General features: G+C 34.5%; 1 protein-coding gene across 4 annotated transcripts in view; it reads left to right on the top strand.

Annotated features, from left to right (window-relative positions):
- The window catches only part of Rgs7 (regulator of G protein signaling 7), a 490,322-nt gene that overhangs the window by 329,869 nt on the left and 144,260 nt on the right, over positions 1-16,193 (top strand). For all 4 annotated transcript variants that reach the window (XM_046432465.2, XM_058575197.1, XM_046432467.2 and 1 more), the window contains exon 4: positions 2,416-2,466. In XM_046432465.2, the coding sequence (XP_046288421.1) occupies positions 2,416-2,466 (51 nt within the window). The remainder of the gene's footprint in view (positions 1-2,415; positions 2,467-16,193) is intronic.

Raw genomic sequence — 16,193 nt, 5'->3', positions numbered from 1 at the left:
AACCTTTTTCTAAAAGCAATTTAAATCATTTTTCACATTAAAAGTAATTTGTAGTCTTGGAACTAATGATTGACTCTCTTCCAAAGAATGGGAATTTTCCAGTGCCTACTCACATATATTCTCCAAAGAGATGCCTCTAAAAACTCTGTATAGGAGGATGGGCACTGATTATGGCTGAACTTTCCATAGGCTGGAGTCAAAGTTAAACCTCAGTGGAGTACCTGGAGATTTGGGTACCTGAAATTCTAGTCATCAAACATCATATGTGTTGGGAAAACTGTTTCCTTTTTACTTTTTAAAGGGAGTATTTTTAAGATATAAGGTAATCTGTAATACCTGCACATACATACATTCTCCATCACCTCCCTCCTTACCTCCCTCCCTCCCCCGCCCTCAAAGCTGGGAGATAGAACCCAGAGCTTCACTTGTTCTAAGTACATGCTCTGCTACTGAGCTACCTCCAACCCCTAATGTCTGCTTTCTTGAGAGTGGGCTTTTTTACTTCCTACCTTCAGAATAGTTTGGCAAAACTTCCTTAAGAGACCTAAATGAATTGATTGCCTCAAATGCATTTAAATAAAAAGAAACTATAAAAGAAACATTTACAACAGAATATGAATTAGATTCAACACTTGAAATTATTTTTAAATGCATGCATATTAAAAATGAGGCTGGGTATGAATGTCTCCAAAACTTTTGGAAGGCGATTTTCAAGTTTGATAGTCAAGTAGTTTGAACATGGTTTTGAACTATGCCAATTCAAGCAGCTAGAATCACCTTGTTGAGGTTAATGTCATTCATTTACCATAACACTGAGTGGGTAGTCAGGAACTTCAGCCAGTCTCTAGGAAAGGTTGAAATAGAATCTTGTATCATACTGAAATTTCTGACATGGCTTACTGTGTGTACACAGCAATTCACATATATGTCTTTTTCTATTTTATGTAGAAATGAATTGTGCTAAAAACAAAATTAAATATCTTCATATATAATTAGTCACAAAGTCCTGAAACAAATCTCCAATTTTGTTCTAAGTATTGTACACTTTGTTTAGGCTTTCTGCCTTCAATCCTGGATCACAACTGTAGAAATGTTTGTTGACTGTTTTCCTGTGTTTTTGTCTAACTTAAAGCATTCCACACATAATGCCAGTCAAATTCCTTAAACTTGCTTGATAGTATCCTTCACCTGCTCAAACTCATTGCATGTCTCTTTTTCTGCCTTACTTATATGAGGGAAAAAAATTCAAATTCTTTAGCCTGAAGTTCTAGACCTGCTGAATGTGCTGTGAACTCTTTTATTATTTTCAAATTCTTTTTTATGTTTATTTTTTAGTTGTAGTTGGACACAACACCTTTATTTCACTTATTTTTTTTTTTTATGTGGTGCTGAGGATCGAACCCAGGGTCTTGCACATGCGAGGCAAGCACTATACCGCTGAGCCACAACCTCTGCCCCTCAAATTCTTATTATTACCAGAACCCAGTATATAGAAAGTATGCAATAAATAGTTCTTTTGACTGTTACCTTTTAACTTTTTCATAAGTCTTTTCATCAACTAAATTTCTATTTTTCATATGCCAGAATATACCCTTCAAAGTGAAACTCAGACTTTTTTTATTTTTTATTTTTTATTTTTATTTATTTATTTATTTATTTGCAGTTGCTCCTTTATATCTTCTGTAGGGAACAAAATTGTTTTTTTCTGTTGTTTGTTTTTTTTTGTTTGATTGTTTGTTTGTTTGTTTTAAGTCATTATTAAGCAGTCACTCTAGTTATTCTGCTTCTAGGCACTTCTTGTAAGACTTTAATCAAATAAACAGCTAGGAGCTGGTGTGATCCCTACTGCAATAAAAGACCACAGGGATTCTCTTGAGGATCCATAGCAGGTATTGTAAACTTGGTAGATAAAAGAAGGGCAAAGGAAAGTTCTACTGCATCCATGAATCGTGAGGATCTTAAAACAGGGACAAAGACATGAAGATACAGACGTTTAAAATGAACAGTTGTATTCAAGAACTACAACCAAATTCGGTTTGGCTTGAGAGTCAATAGAAGGATGAGATGGGGACACCTAGAAATTAGACAGGGGCCATCCTAAGAATTTTGCCTAACACATCCTAAGCCCTCAGTAAACATTTATTCAACAGATTAATCACTTCATCTACAACTAGTATGTTAAATCTTTTTTATGCTTAAATATATCATATTTAGGGATTTACTAGCTTGAACCTTGGCTCATTAAAGAAATGTATTCATATTAGGAGTTTTCAGTACTCCTATAGAAGTTCCTTGTACCTGTTGTTATGATGATTAGAGAAGTTCTTACTAATATGAGTGCTAAAGTGGAGTGTTCTTAAAATTAACATATATAAACAAAATGTTCACATCTATTTGTGTTTTTTCTTTTTCTAGGGTCAGACATTGTTCAATGGTTAATAAAGAACTTAACTATAGAAGATCCAGGTAAATAAATCATTTTCCCATTGTTAGAAATTTTGTATGTGTGTGGTTTTAAGAAATATGTTTTCTCAGGGATATTTAAAAGAGGAAACAAATAAACCTTCGAAAAATTAGAATTAAATTTGAACTATGCTTTTAGTATTTCACAAATGTATGTCAGTGGATATATCTTTAACTAAAATTTGCAATTTTCATATACTTAATGCCCCTTTTATATTATTTGACTCAAGTTATTGGTAATTATTATAAGGGCTGTGCTATAAACATATGAACTAAAAACTGTATGCATGATTTATAGGGAGTGATTTTGAAATCATGAGATTTCTCTTTATAACACTCATAAATATAAATCTCATTAATTAATAATTTTGCCTTAATTCCATTTTGAAGATTGAAAATAGTATATTATTTGAAATTCATATTTTTTGTCATGTCTGCATGATGTGTGTGTGTGTGTGTGTGTGTGTGTGTTTAAGTCATAAGCCCATTTTCTCTGATAGACAAATCAATTCTACAGAAAAACACTTATTTCCAGAATTTGAAAGCAATTTCAGCCAGTTCCCATCTTGTATTGTAGGGAAAAAATTCCTACATAGATGCAGCATTTAATGACTTAAAAATTTTAATGTAAAAGCCTTCACATGTGACAAACAATTCATGTCACAAAAATGAATATAAGAAGATCTATATTGTTTAGAGAAGATGCTCAAAACAAAATATCATAACTTTTGGCAAAACTTAGATTATAGTGGCCGGGAATAACATGAGAAAGACAGCAATATACCAACCTGTGCAATCTCCACCCTGGATTGGAGAGATCAATCTGGCATGAATTTTGCTCCTTCCTCTGGAGATTACTACTGTAGGATTATTTAGAATTAATAGTACATGCAGATTTAAGGTCTTTATGTTTTCCTTATTCCAAGATAATTTTATAAAGCCTGGCCATCAGAAAATTCAGCTTGAATTGTGTACATAAAGGCCTATATACACCCCCCTCCTCACTTTGTACATGTGCTTTTAAAATACTTATCCTAGCAAGTTCAATGGGATTAAACAATTAAGCATAAATGAAGCAGCTATTGACAGCATCATATTATTACTAAGTGAAAAGAGGAGATAATTTAAAGAAAGGAAGCTGCACTCTGTTCAAGCTCACATTTCAGTCTCACCTAATGGCATCTCTGATTTTTATAAACTAGAACATTACAAATAAATGATCCCAGGGCTAAAAAACAAATTGGCACAGTGCCCATAACCAGGAAAATACTGATTTGCAAAGAATATTATAGACCAAAGTGTTAAGTGAATCAAAGGGTGATTTCTTTTTTAAGCTGAAGACTGAAAGTGAACTTTGGTAATTGTTTGAGAGATAGGAAGAGTCTTTAAAGATCTAATAAGCTAACAAGGAATAATCGTTGTTTGTAATTTACATGTGGGATCTCATTTTATCTATAATATATATGAAAACCTGTTTTTATTTGCTTGCTCAGCACTTTAAGGAAGTTATGAAGCTTCATTAAAGGGTGTATGAAGAGATAAATAAAGCCAGTAATATCCAGGAAAAAAAAACACATGTTTTTTACACTAATTAATTAATTAATTGGTACCAAGGATTGAAACCAGAGGCACTTAATCACTAAGCCACAACCTCAGACCTCTTTTCTATTTTATGTAGAGACAGGGTCTCACTGAGTTGCTTAGGGACTTGCTAATTTGCTGAGGCTGGCTTTGAACTCATGATCCTGCCTCAGCCTCCCCAGGATTATAGGCATGAGCCACTCACCTGGTCTTTATTCATATTTATGACAGGCTGAAACAATTAGTTTTTAATTTGTCGGCTTGTTACTTTGAAAGAACCGATTTATCCTCTATGGAGCCAGGCTCTGTCTAGGTTTTAAGAAGAGTAAAAAGCATCTAAATGTATAACAGATTATGCAAACAAGCAATGAACCAATCTTGTAAACCATTTGGGGCCCAATTAAATATGGTTGTCAATATATCTGACATTATGAAAGCTACTTTGATGGCAGCATCTATGAAATCAGTCATGCTATTTTGAAGCTGCTTAGAGGACACACCGGGCAGTTGTTACAATGCCAGGTCTAGCTTAAACCCCACTAATCCCATGAAGATGCCTAAAAATAAAGGATAACTCCATGCCTGGTTTCTTCCATCTAATTGCTAAGTGGTTATTTGAAAACCTTGAATGATCATTTGAAGTTCTAGATGTTAATAATTTGTTGAAAGATTTTATGGCAAGTTGGAAGGAGATTCTGAGTAGGGGAGCTGGTCCTGAAGGCTCATTTGGAGGAGAAGGGAAAAGTTTCATGATCTTTGGGGCCTTATTCAAAACCCCTGAGTCTATTATTAATTATTAATTATTATTATTAATTAGTGTTAATTAATTATTAATTAGTGTTCAATATTTTATTAATCAGTTTAGTACCTTTTCACTTTTATTCCAGTAATTCAGTGGACATTTGGCTGAAAACTAGAGTCCATGGTATGTTAGGCATTTATTATTCTTTCAAAAGCTGAATTTGAATTTTTAGATAGAAGTTTAGATTTGTTTTTAAGTTATGGTGACATACATATATCTACATTTCTTTTTACAAATAGATGTAAAGCACATATATAAGATTAGTTCAAATTTTTCTTTTACTCCTTGAGTTCACTTTCATAATATATACTATTCAAGAAAATTCCATTTCTTCGTGTATTTATTCATATATTCATTTATTTAACAAAATTTTTTGAATTCTCACTATGGACCAGATAATGGAAATACAGGGTGAACATTTCACTGTATGAATGACTGATTCTTGGCTTCCAAAATAGCACACTCCTGTCTTTCCTTCTCTTTCATTGGCCACTGGTTTGGTCTGTTTCCTACTAGCTCATCACTTTTCAGCTGGTCTGTAGATGTAGGATTGTTCATATTTCTGTCTTTGTGACTGTATTTTTTTCTATCTACACACTGGTGCTAAGTGACATATGCCAAGGACTCCCAAACTCATAGCTTCTGCGCTGACCTTTCCAGGTGCTCATCTTTCATCTAACCAATGCTCATACAGTCTCTCTCCTGAAGGGTCAACATCAGCACAATCAAAATGGAACGCTGGTTTTCTCCAGCTCTCAAAACTTCTCCTTCCTATATTCCCCAGCTCAGTTACACATTTGAGTCCTCTATTATGGAACATGGTGTGTCTTCCTATTCATTTGAGTTTTGTTTGTAGTCTTTTGGGAGGATTTTAAATTTTCTCTCATGTAGGTTTTGCACATTTTTACTAAACTTATTTATGAGTATTTTATTTTGTTACTATTATAGGTGAATCTTCTCTTCCATAACAGATACAGATTATCATTTGTATATACATGAAAATGATTGAGTTATATATGCTAATTTTATATGTCATCACTTTCCTAAATTAGCCTTCTGAAAAAATATTTTAACTAACTTATTGGAAAACTATAATATTTTTTCCCAGCAGTTTTAAAGATTATTTATGATTATTCAGTCCTTGAACTTCTGAATATTTGGCATTATCATTTGTTGACTCTGTATATATTTATTGACTATTTAGATATAAAATTAGATGAGATGAACTTTCTTCTTACAGATACTATAGTTATTGATTCCTCACTCTCATACCTTTAATATTCTGGTAAAGGGTAAAGCTTGAAAGAATGTTGATTTTCTTCATATATGACTGTACATGTACATACATACTTTTTAAAACTTTGTAAATTTTCTCTCTTTGAAGTTCAAAATATATGCAGGCCATTTCATTGTTTTTCATAGTGCATTTATAATATTTGGTGATTTGATTTTTTGGAGGGCAGTACCAGGTATTGAACTCAGAGGCACTAGACCACTGAGCCACATCCCCAGCTCTATTTTGTATTTTATTTAGAAAAAAAGGTCTCACTGAGATGCTTAGTGCTTCGGTTTTGCTGAGACTCACCATCCTCCTGCTTGGGCCTCCCAAATCTCTGGGATTACAGGCGGGCACCACTGTACTTGGCTTGATTCAATTTTTAAGTGTATTGATCCAATTCTTTCCAGTTGAAGAAGAATTTCTATTTTGCTATTGAAGCCTGATTTTCTTCATTTATAAAATGGACATAATATGAGTGACTACTAATTGTGTTATCCTAAGAATTTAATAAGTAATATATGTAATAGTTATTACTGCATTTTATATTGCTAAGAAAATATTAACAATTATAGTTATGTTTATAGTTTTTGTAGCAATTGCAACCAATTATTTGCTCACTTATTTTTCATGCTTTACTTTTTTGAAACATTTACTTGCATGTTTTATTATACACCTCAATTACAATTTTTTTCATTATTTTCTTGACTTTTCCCCAAACTTCTCTGTTATAGAGTAACTTAAATTTTTTTGTATTATAGCATTCACTAATTTTCTTACTACAAACTCATCTCTTCACTGATGCTAATGGAGAATTTATCTATTGCATATTTACCCTTTTATCACCTTTGTGGTTTTCTCAAGTACTTTGTTTCTACCTACCATTAAATTATCATCTAATCGTGGTGTATTATTTTAAGTTATCTTTCTTATCATCTTTTATTACATCTTGTCATTCAATAATATTAAATGCACAAGGCAGATTTATTTCACATCGTTTTATGTATCAGAAATGTTTGTGGATCTGCTTTATTAATATTTTTCCCTATAGATAGATTTATTTCACATCGTTTTATGTATCAGAAATATTTGTGGATCTGTTTTATGAATATTTTTTCCCATTTACCACTTCTCAAACATGAGGAACTCTATATAGGACTGAACTTTAGTTATTGGCAGAAAGAGAGGATTCTCCTTGTATAGCATAGTGACATAGTTTGCCCCTTTTGCAACTTGAGTTGGATTACTGATGAATATAAATTTTCATTGATACATTAGCTTGTTGACTATGTGTAGTGGGGAGTTTGTTGGTGCTATGAGAAATCCTAATTTCAATATCCCATCGAGATATATTGTCATCCAGTGTAATGGACCCATGTCACTAGGACATGTTTCTATCCTATATTGCATTTTTCGATTGCCCAGATTCCTGCAAGATGTGGCTATTCCTGGTATCTTCTATTGGGCTTTCTCTCCACCGTGGGAGGGGAAAGCTGTTCACACTTGACAGTTTTACTGTTGGTGTAGCCCCACTCCAGCTGCTTTCAGATGTTGTTGATCTACTGCGATCAGCTGGATGCCAAGTGATGTGCTGCCTTCTCTCCTAAATTCTACCCTTTCCACCCTGCTTCACAGTTCATTAGTAACCCTGAGAACATTCTCTACTTAGTACTGTGGTGTTCTTTCAGGAGGGTGTTGCATTCTGACCCCATCTTTGGTAAATTGCTTAGACATTGGCTGCGTTGCTTCTAAGCACTTCCCTAACTTTTGTACCAATACAAGTTTCTATTTGAGTGATTCTGTGTGTGTGTGTGTGTGGGGGGGAGAGAGAGAGAGAGAGAGAGAGAGAGAAAGAAAGAAAGAAAGCAAGCTTACCAGGCTTGCTGTGAGGGCGTAGCAAATGATCCTATCTCATACTGTGCTTCCTAAAATCCTATGCTGGTTTTTTATTTTTTATTTTTCCTCAGTTGCATGAAGGCAGTTCTGCTGCTTGCTTACCATTCCAAGGTATGACATTCTGTGAAGCTGTCCAAACCTTTTACTACCTGGACACCCCACACAGTCTTTCCTACATTTTCATCCTACGGGGTCTCCCAGTATTTATGTGGACAACAAAGAACAGATAACTTTTTTTCTCTTGGATGTAATAATTTTTGCTTATTTTACTAATTGCCTGAAATATTATTCTGTCATACCAATCACCTTCTGCTATATGGTAAACCACCCCAAAAGCTTAAACAGTCATTTTAGCTTAAAAAAGTAAAAAACATTTCATTTAGCACACCATTCTGTGGATCAATGGTTCTTCTCTTCTGGTGTGGGTCTGCTTGGCTGTTTCCTACTTTGCTCTCTGATACACTATAGTCAGCCGTGAGTGGATGATCCAGAATTTTGCCATATCTGCATGGTAGGCTTTCAGGTAGATATTTCTCATTCATTTTGCAGTCTGCTAGCACTGGCTTGTTACCACAGTGTTTTCAGGAATGAATTTTTGCTTGTGTTATATTCACTATTGTCTCATATCTGAAAAAGTTCAAAGCTTATGTAGGGAAGTATCATATAAGGATATAGAAGCAGGTGTTTGTGTGTGAGAAAATCTGTGCCATTGATGCAAAAATCTCCCATATCTGTATTTCCTTGTCTTTTAAACTTGCCTTTCCATAATAAGTCCTTCTATCTTCTGAATTGTTGTAGAATCTGTCTTCCACAACTTGTCACAAAATCATCAACAGAAATCAGTAACTCCTTAATGTTACCTGACTCATTTGTGATCCTGACTGGCCCCATCCTTACCAAGCTCTGGAAGTGTTGCTGTCCAAAATGAGGCAGATGAGTACCAGGATTGGAAAGGAGTCTTACTAGGACACCAGGCATGGTGGACCATAATATATTTCTGTGTTTCTACTTGTTCTACCTTTCTCTTTCTCTCCATCATTCATCCCATGCTTCTTAAGATTTCAGTATTCCTTGAGAAGCATCCTGGCATTGAAGATGGTCATGGACTTTGCAGACAGACTTGAACTTGAATCTTTATTCCTCTATATCCTGACTTTTGGCCCTGGGCATATTAGTTCCTCTGCTTTTTTCCCCTTTATCTGAAAAAAAAAATTATAGTATGTTTTTGAGGTTAAATGAGTCAAAATTCAAGTAGGCCAGAATCTTGGTTTGATTTCAGATTGACCAGAATCTTTTAAACATTTTGCAGGCATACTTAGTTGAATTGTATTCTTTTCAAAGAACATGCAATTTTATATTACCATTCAAACACCTGTTCTATGAAGGTTCATCTCCCATTGGCTTTTCTTTGCCATAGACTATTCTTATAGGCTAGAATGTTTGTATTATTCTTGACAACATGTTTGTTGCTTCATTTAATTATATTTTTTTATTTCAAATATTCCTCTTATCACTTCAGTTGGATCTAAGAAACATAACAGAAAATAGCCATTCTTTCCAGTCACTGAGTGACATAACAAAGTCAATAAGCTTTCAATAGTCACTTTATTTTTACTAATGGGAATTTGCTGAAATTATATATTAAGGTCATCACAACCAACCATTCAGTTTGTATTCCCCTAAAGAAAAAGGAAAAAGTAAGAAGAAAGAAAATTTAAGTGGATCATTCATTATCTAACTAAATCCAGTGTAAAAAAATGTGCAGATAGAAAAATAACATAAGGTATAAAAGTGGATTTATCCAGAATAAAATCTTAATTTCAAGTAATTGCAAAATGTCTTCCTCTAGAAGCAATATCTGTTGTAAAAATAGCAGTGAAAATCAAGATTCAAGCAACTCAACTAAACGTTTCACTTGAACATTAACAACTGGTTTGAGTAACTTAATTGTCACTGAAAGAATTAAATCAATCCATGTTCCCATCACTATAGAGAGATTCTGTCATTTGTCTTTCAAAATTGCCACAGATCCTCTAAAGAAAACAATCTAAATTCTGTTAGTTAATTTAATAAAACTTCATTATAAATGGCCTCCGTATTCTGTGGACTTGGTTAGACTGCTGGTGAGGTCATAGCCCTAAGAACATCAATGCATCAGCACTAAGAAAGGATAGAATGTTTGTGTTATTTTTGATGATGTTTTGAACTTGCTAAGCATTTTATGCTTTTCTAAATCATATCAAATAGACTATTTTTTATAATCACATCAATGGGATGATCCCAGACAAACATTTCATCATTTTACAATTGGAAAATCAACAGAGGGAAACTTGGGATCATCCAAATTCACATGTTGACTCACTTAACTCACTTTGGAACCTTGGTATCCAAATCTCGATCCTGCATACCTGCTCCCTTTTGAACAACTATTTCAGGCCTGATTTCTGCTTTTTTTTTAGAAATGATGGGTTATCATTAGTAGACAAGGTCCCATCTGAGCATTGCAATGTTTTGGAAAAATGCAATTTATTTTCTTGGAATTGATTTAATATTTACCTACTGCATTCTGGGAACATTTAGAGGCATTTAGAGCCATTTTATACACATTTCAAGTCATTTATTAGAGGTAAAATTTTTAAATTATTTTCTTTGTGTTCTTCAAATTATTTCAAACCATAATCTTACTTGGACAGAAAGAATATAGAAGCATTTAAAATACCCTTCAGAAAAGGAAAGAACAGTGGAATGAATCAGAATGAAATTTCATATGTGCATGCATGGATATGGCCCAGTGAGTAAACTGTAAATGGTTTGAAGAGAGATCAGTGGAGTGGAGGGAGGGGAATGGGGGGAAGTGCTAGGGATTGGATTGGAAAGGGTTGAGTTCCATACCTTTGTGATAATATCAGGGTGAATCCTGGTGTTGTATAAAACTAAAAAGAATAAATTTTAAAAATACTTTTGCAAAAATCACCAAGTACCTTGTGAGCCTAAAGAAATGTATATTTTATTATCAATTCTGCGGCCTATCATGTCAATAGGAAAGAAATAAAAGTGACTTCATTATTATTGTTCTAGTTCTAACAAACCATTATATGTAAACATTCTGAGTTTTTAAGGTATCATCTAACACTGACAATAATATTTAAGAAGTTGTGGATCAGAGCCTTTAAGTATACCTCTAAAAAGAGAAATTATTTTGAAATAGTTTTAAGATAATAGATAGTACCCAAAATATGCTTTTTATGTTATAAAAATAATTAATTAAAAAGAAATTCTTCATATCTTTGGTTACTTGCTCTGAGTACATGCTCCTGCTACTATAGCCAGAACTTCATGTATATAGGGGATCCTGTATGTTGCTCTAATTATTTCATGTCAAATGAATAAAAGCCACAGTAGCCTTTATGCATTCATTTGTGTGTTAATAGATTCTCTACAGAGGAGAAGCAATTTGTTTTTTCATATATTCTAATTGTGCCCCTCTGTGTCAGTTCAACTTGGAATAACAGAAATGAAGTCGAGTGAATGCTTAAACAACAGAAACATTAATTTCTCACAATTCTGGAGGCTAGAAAATATAAGATCAAGGCACCATCAGATTGGTATTGGTGAAGTCCATTTCTTGGTTCATAGACATCTGTCTTCTCATCATGGCCTCACACAGCAGAAGGGGAGAAGGAACTGTCTAGGGACCTTCTTATTAAACTCCTCCCAAGGGCTCCACTGCCAACCTCTGTCACTTCGTGTTGAATCATATGAAGTGAGGGAGACACTGATACCTAGTCTTAGCATATCCAATTGTTACAAAAAAAATCCCAGTATCTTATACATTTATTATCACCAGAATTCTCTCTTTTGGTGGCCCTTGTTCCTTGGGAAGGCTCTAGCAAGGCAAAAAGTGAAAAAACTACAAATATTGTTCTATGATGTCTGACATTCAAAGTAATAGACACCGGTGAATGCCATCCAGGCATATCCTGTCACAGGAAACAACTCTTATTTAACTAAACTAATCATATTCTTTTCTTTTTCTCCCACTCTTATCTATTTATTTATTGGTTTGCATTTGCATTTAAATACCATATTCATCATGGAACAAGTGACTATTATTTTCATGGATTAATATAATTATGTAGGTGCTCTATACAATTAAAGCTCCCCAACATGCCTGCCAATGTGTCAGGTCATCTTTACTGTTGATAGAGGGTTTTTTTCTGGTTTGTTCTTGACTGTCTTTGCTTCCTACTTCCATTACTCATGTTGATACAGTTTCAGTAAAAATAACTATCACATATGAACATTAATTAGTGTGGTGTTCCCAGGTACCATGTTTAATTATATTCCTCTATTTAATTCTTGTACATAGAAAGGGGACAAGAAAGCTCACATTTACTGAACACCAACTGTATGCCAAGCACCATGTTTATGTCACTCAATCTTTTTTTATTTGTTCTTTTTAGATATACATTATAGAAGAGTATATTTTGACACATGATATGTACATTGAGTATAACTTATTTTAATTAGGATCCCATTCTTGTGGTTGTATATGATGTGGAGTTACACTAGTTGCGTATTCATATATAAACATAAGGAATTTATGTCTGATTCATTCTATTGTCTTTCCTATTCCAATCCCCCACTTTCGTTTATTTCCCTTTTTAAAAAAGATAGACATTTTCTTGAATTAGTAATAGATTTAAAAAAGCTAAATTTAGATCCTAAAGTTAATAAGAACCAGTATTAATACTGAGAATGGTTGGAAACCTAATTATACTTTCTGCCTTTTCTCTTGTGAAACTTGAGAACTCCTGTTGAGGCTGGAGTTCAATGAACTTTTAATTAGGTGAATTCCACTTAGAAACATTTCCTGTTACAGCAGAACTTGATATTTCTTCACTATCTACTTGGAGAAACAAAAATGAAGATTGTTTCACAGCCCAAATGTAACAATGTAAGATCATCTTGTAGTGTAGCCTAAATCATGTAATAGCTGGTTGATCTATTTGCTTTTTTCTTCCTTGCAAGTTTTCACTTTCTATTCAGTTAACCTTTTCTATATGCATGTTCCTTTTATAAGCCAACTTGCATTTTTTTGTTTTGAGAAAGAAATAGGGCATAAACAACTTTTTTTAAGGAAAAGGGAAAAAGGAAGAAAGGAAAAGTATAAAGAAGGAAAGAAAAGTAAACAAAATTTGAGAAAGCTAATAAGGCCTAGGGCACGAGATGTCATCTAGAGATATACTTTATTCAGCAGACTCACCAATCCGAAAATGGCAGGGAAATGTCAGTAATTGACATTTGTGTGAGAGCTATCTGAAGCCAGTTCTCTTTATTTGTTATTAAAGATAACAAGAACTTTTTATTTCTCAGTTGAAGAAAGAGTTAGCTTTTTCTCCCTCTGTATTTGTAGTGAGGACAGTGCCACTTGTCCTATTCCTATGTCATATTTCTTGAAGCTTTTCTTTTCATTACCACTAAAAATGACAGGAAGTGCTGGCTACAGCAGTACCGAGAGCTTAAAAGTGCTGAGAGGAGCTTTGTCATATAAATATGATCCTACTGTGTCATAAACATACCATCAGCCACAAAGCACAGATAAATTTTAATGTTTTAACGGTATAAAGATCACCCTTTTTTCAATACTGGGGCTGAGAAACTCAGTTATGATATATGATTTTTAAATTTGAAAATTCCCCTTTAAACAAGGCAATCTTCAAGTCAACTAAGTTTTTTTCTTTTTATTTATTTTTTTTTAATTTTGCAGTTTTGTTGGAATTCAAGTGATTGAGGCCTCTTGAATTATTCAAAATTCCTGCTTCCTGCTGTGTTTACTAATACCTGAGCTTGGAGACCCATTAGAGTGCATTATGCATGTCATGTAGATTTCTGATTAACTCTCTTTTACAGAAGGTGCACATGCTCAGATTGTAGTTTGTGTCATTTTCTATCAATAACTGTTCTTTTGATTAAACTAAATTTTTGGAGGAGGATCTTCCAAGTGTTATGGCTTCTACTGAATGCCCCTGAGTAGAGGGAATGTCATACTGTCATACTACCAAGGTCACTCACCTATTTCCCCAGATCTGACACATGATTCTTTCTTTGCTGAGGCTCATCCATGAAAACATATTGTATTAGTCAGCTTTTTCACCACTGTGACCAGAAGAGCCTACAAGAACAATTTTAGAGAATGAAAAGTTTATTTGGGGGCTCTTGGTTTAAGAGGTCTCACTATAGATGGCCAGCTCCATTGCTCCGGGCCCAAGTGTGGCAGAACATTATGGCAGAAGGGTGTGCTGGAGTAAAGTGGTACAGGACATGGCCACCAGGAAGGGAAGGGAGAGTGTGAGAGAGAGACAGACACATTCACACACACACACACACAAACACACACACACAAACACAAACACACACACACACACACACACACTGAGCTCAGCTCACAAAATATATACCATAAAGGCATGCCCTCAGTGACCCACCTCCTCCAGCCACACCCTACCTGCCTACAGTTACCAACCAGTTATCAATCCCTATCAGGATTAACACTGATTATGTTAAGGCTCTCATACACCAATCATTTCACCTCTAAACTCTCTTGCATCATCTCACATATTAGCTTTTGGCAGACACCTAGTATGTAAACCTAACATATGTGTAGTTGTGGGTTTCTGTGTGAGAAATGATGGCTAGCCCACATTATTCAGCTTCTTCCTGCTTTACTAGTACACCTTTGGCTTTCACTAAACTGCCTTCCAGGTGTTCCCTGGGTATTTCTTTAAATGCCTCTTAGTAAGTACTTGTTAAGTGGTTCAGCAGCCCTTGCTAAGGGATAGATGGCAGGTGTCACATGTAGGACTTTGTAGGGCACTCATTTTTCTTAAGATATTTTGGATTCTAAAATAGCAATAGAAGTCCTCCATAGGTCATTTGGGAAATATGGAAAAATAAAAAGCACTCATAAAAAGCTCTTGGAGATAAACATTATTAAAATTATGGTACATCTATCTAGTCTTCTTTGAAAGCACGAGTCCCCACTTAATTTATTTTTGGAACTCCTCAATGTCTTCCCACCTCCCTGTATCTGGTAGTTTTCCTCGGCTATTCATGAACCAGTATCTCATGTTCCTTTCTTCCTATCTGCTTGTGAGGCCCACATCCTTACCATGTCTTCCATTGCGATTTTGAAGATCACTACTTCTTGGCACAATGACTTTCTACTACCATTGGTCTGTCCTCAGTGGAGGTCACCACTCCAACCTAAGCCTTGTGAAGCCTATGCCACCTTATAAGTCCCCCACTGTGATCTCTTGAACTCAAACTTTTCTCAAGATTTACTTGAGTCTCAGTGACAATAGAAGGAGCAAGAACAGAGTAAGTATGACTCCTTTGCAGCCCAGGTCTGTACTTGAGTCTTATAGAAGCTACTTCCCATTGGCTTTCATGTCTGGGGATGATGGCCACCATCCCTAACATCAAAAATCCTCTATAGACATATTCAGATTTACAGTCTGGACTAAAGTGAGTTGTAGTCAAAGAGAAAAGAGAACTGTTAGCCACAATCTAAGTTCTTCTACTTGATTCTCAGATTGATTTTTTCCAAGGACATTTTAAGATTGACTCTTCCAAGAACATGTTGACATGACAAACAGCACCACTGTTGGTCCAAACATGGGTAGAGCCCCCATTGGCACAGAATGGTTTGACTTCCAGGAATTTCCCAAAGTCTAGAACACATTCACTAGAATATGCACTTTGTAAGTAGAAGGGCTTTATTTTGTTCCTACTCTATTTCTGTGTCCTGTATAGTATCCAGCATATATGAGGCACACAATAAATATCGTTAAACTGAATATACTTACAAACAAGAATGTAGAGATCAAAAAGGGTGTTTTTATCTTTTGTATTTCCCTAACAACATAGGTAGAACATTTTCATATTCACAGTACAAGCTCTTATTGGAGGTTTTCTCAAAGTGAAAAGCCCTAGATTCCCATGGATCTCCATGATATAAAAAAGTATTTAGTTGTAGAACAGAAAATGGAACTTCCCAGGGTTATCACTCATGGGTTTCAAATAATCCATTTCTCCTTAAGAGAGATGTTAAACAAATGCAGGAAAATGTTCTAAATATTCTAAAATAGCTTAAGGAAGTTGCTTTTATTCCAT

Source organism: Marmota monax, unplaced genomic scaffold (assembly GCF_021218885.2).
Source record: "Marmota monax isolate L192 unplaced genomic scaffold, Marmota_monax_Labrador192_F-V1.1 WCK01_AAM20220418_F8-fsc00090, whole genome shotgun sequence".
Lineage (NCBI taxonomy): Eukaryota > Metazoa > Chordata > Mammalia > Rodentia > Sciuridae > Marmota > Marmota monax.
This window is presented reverse-complemented; position numbering and strand designations above follow the sequence as displayed.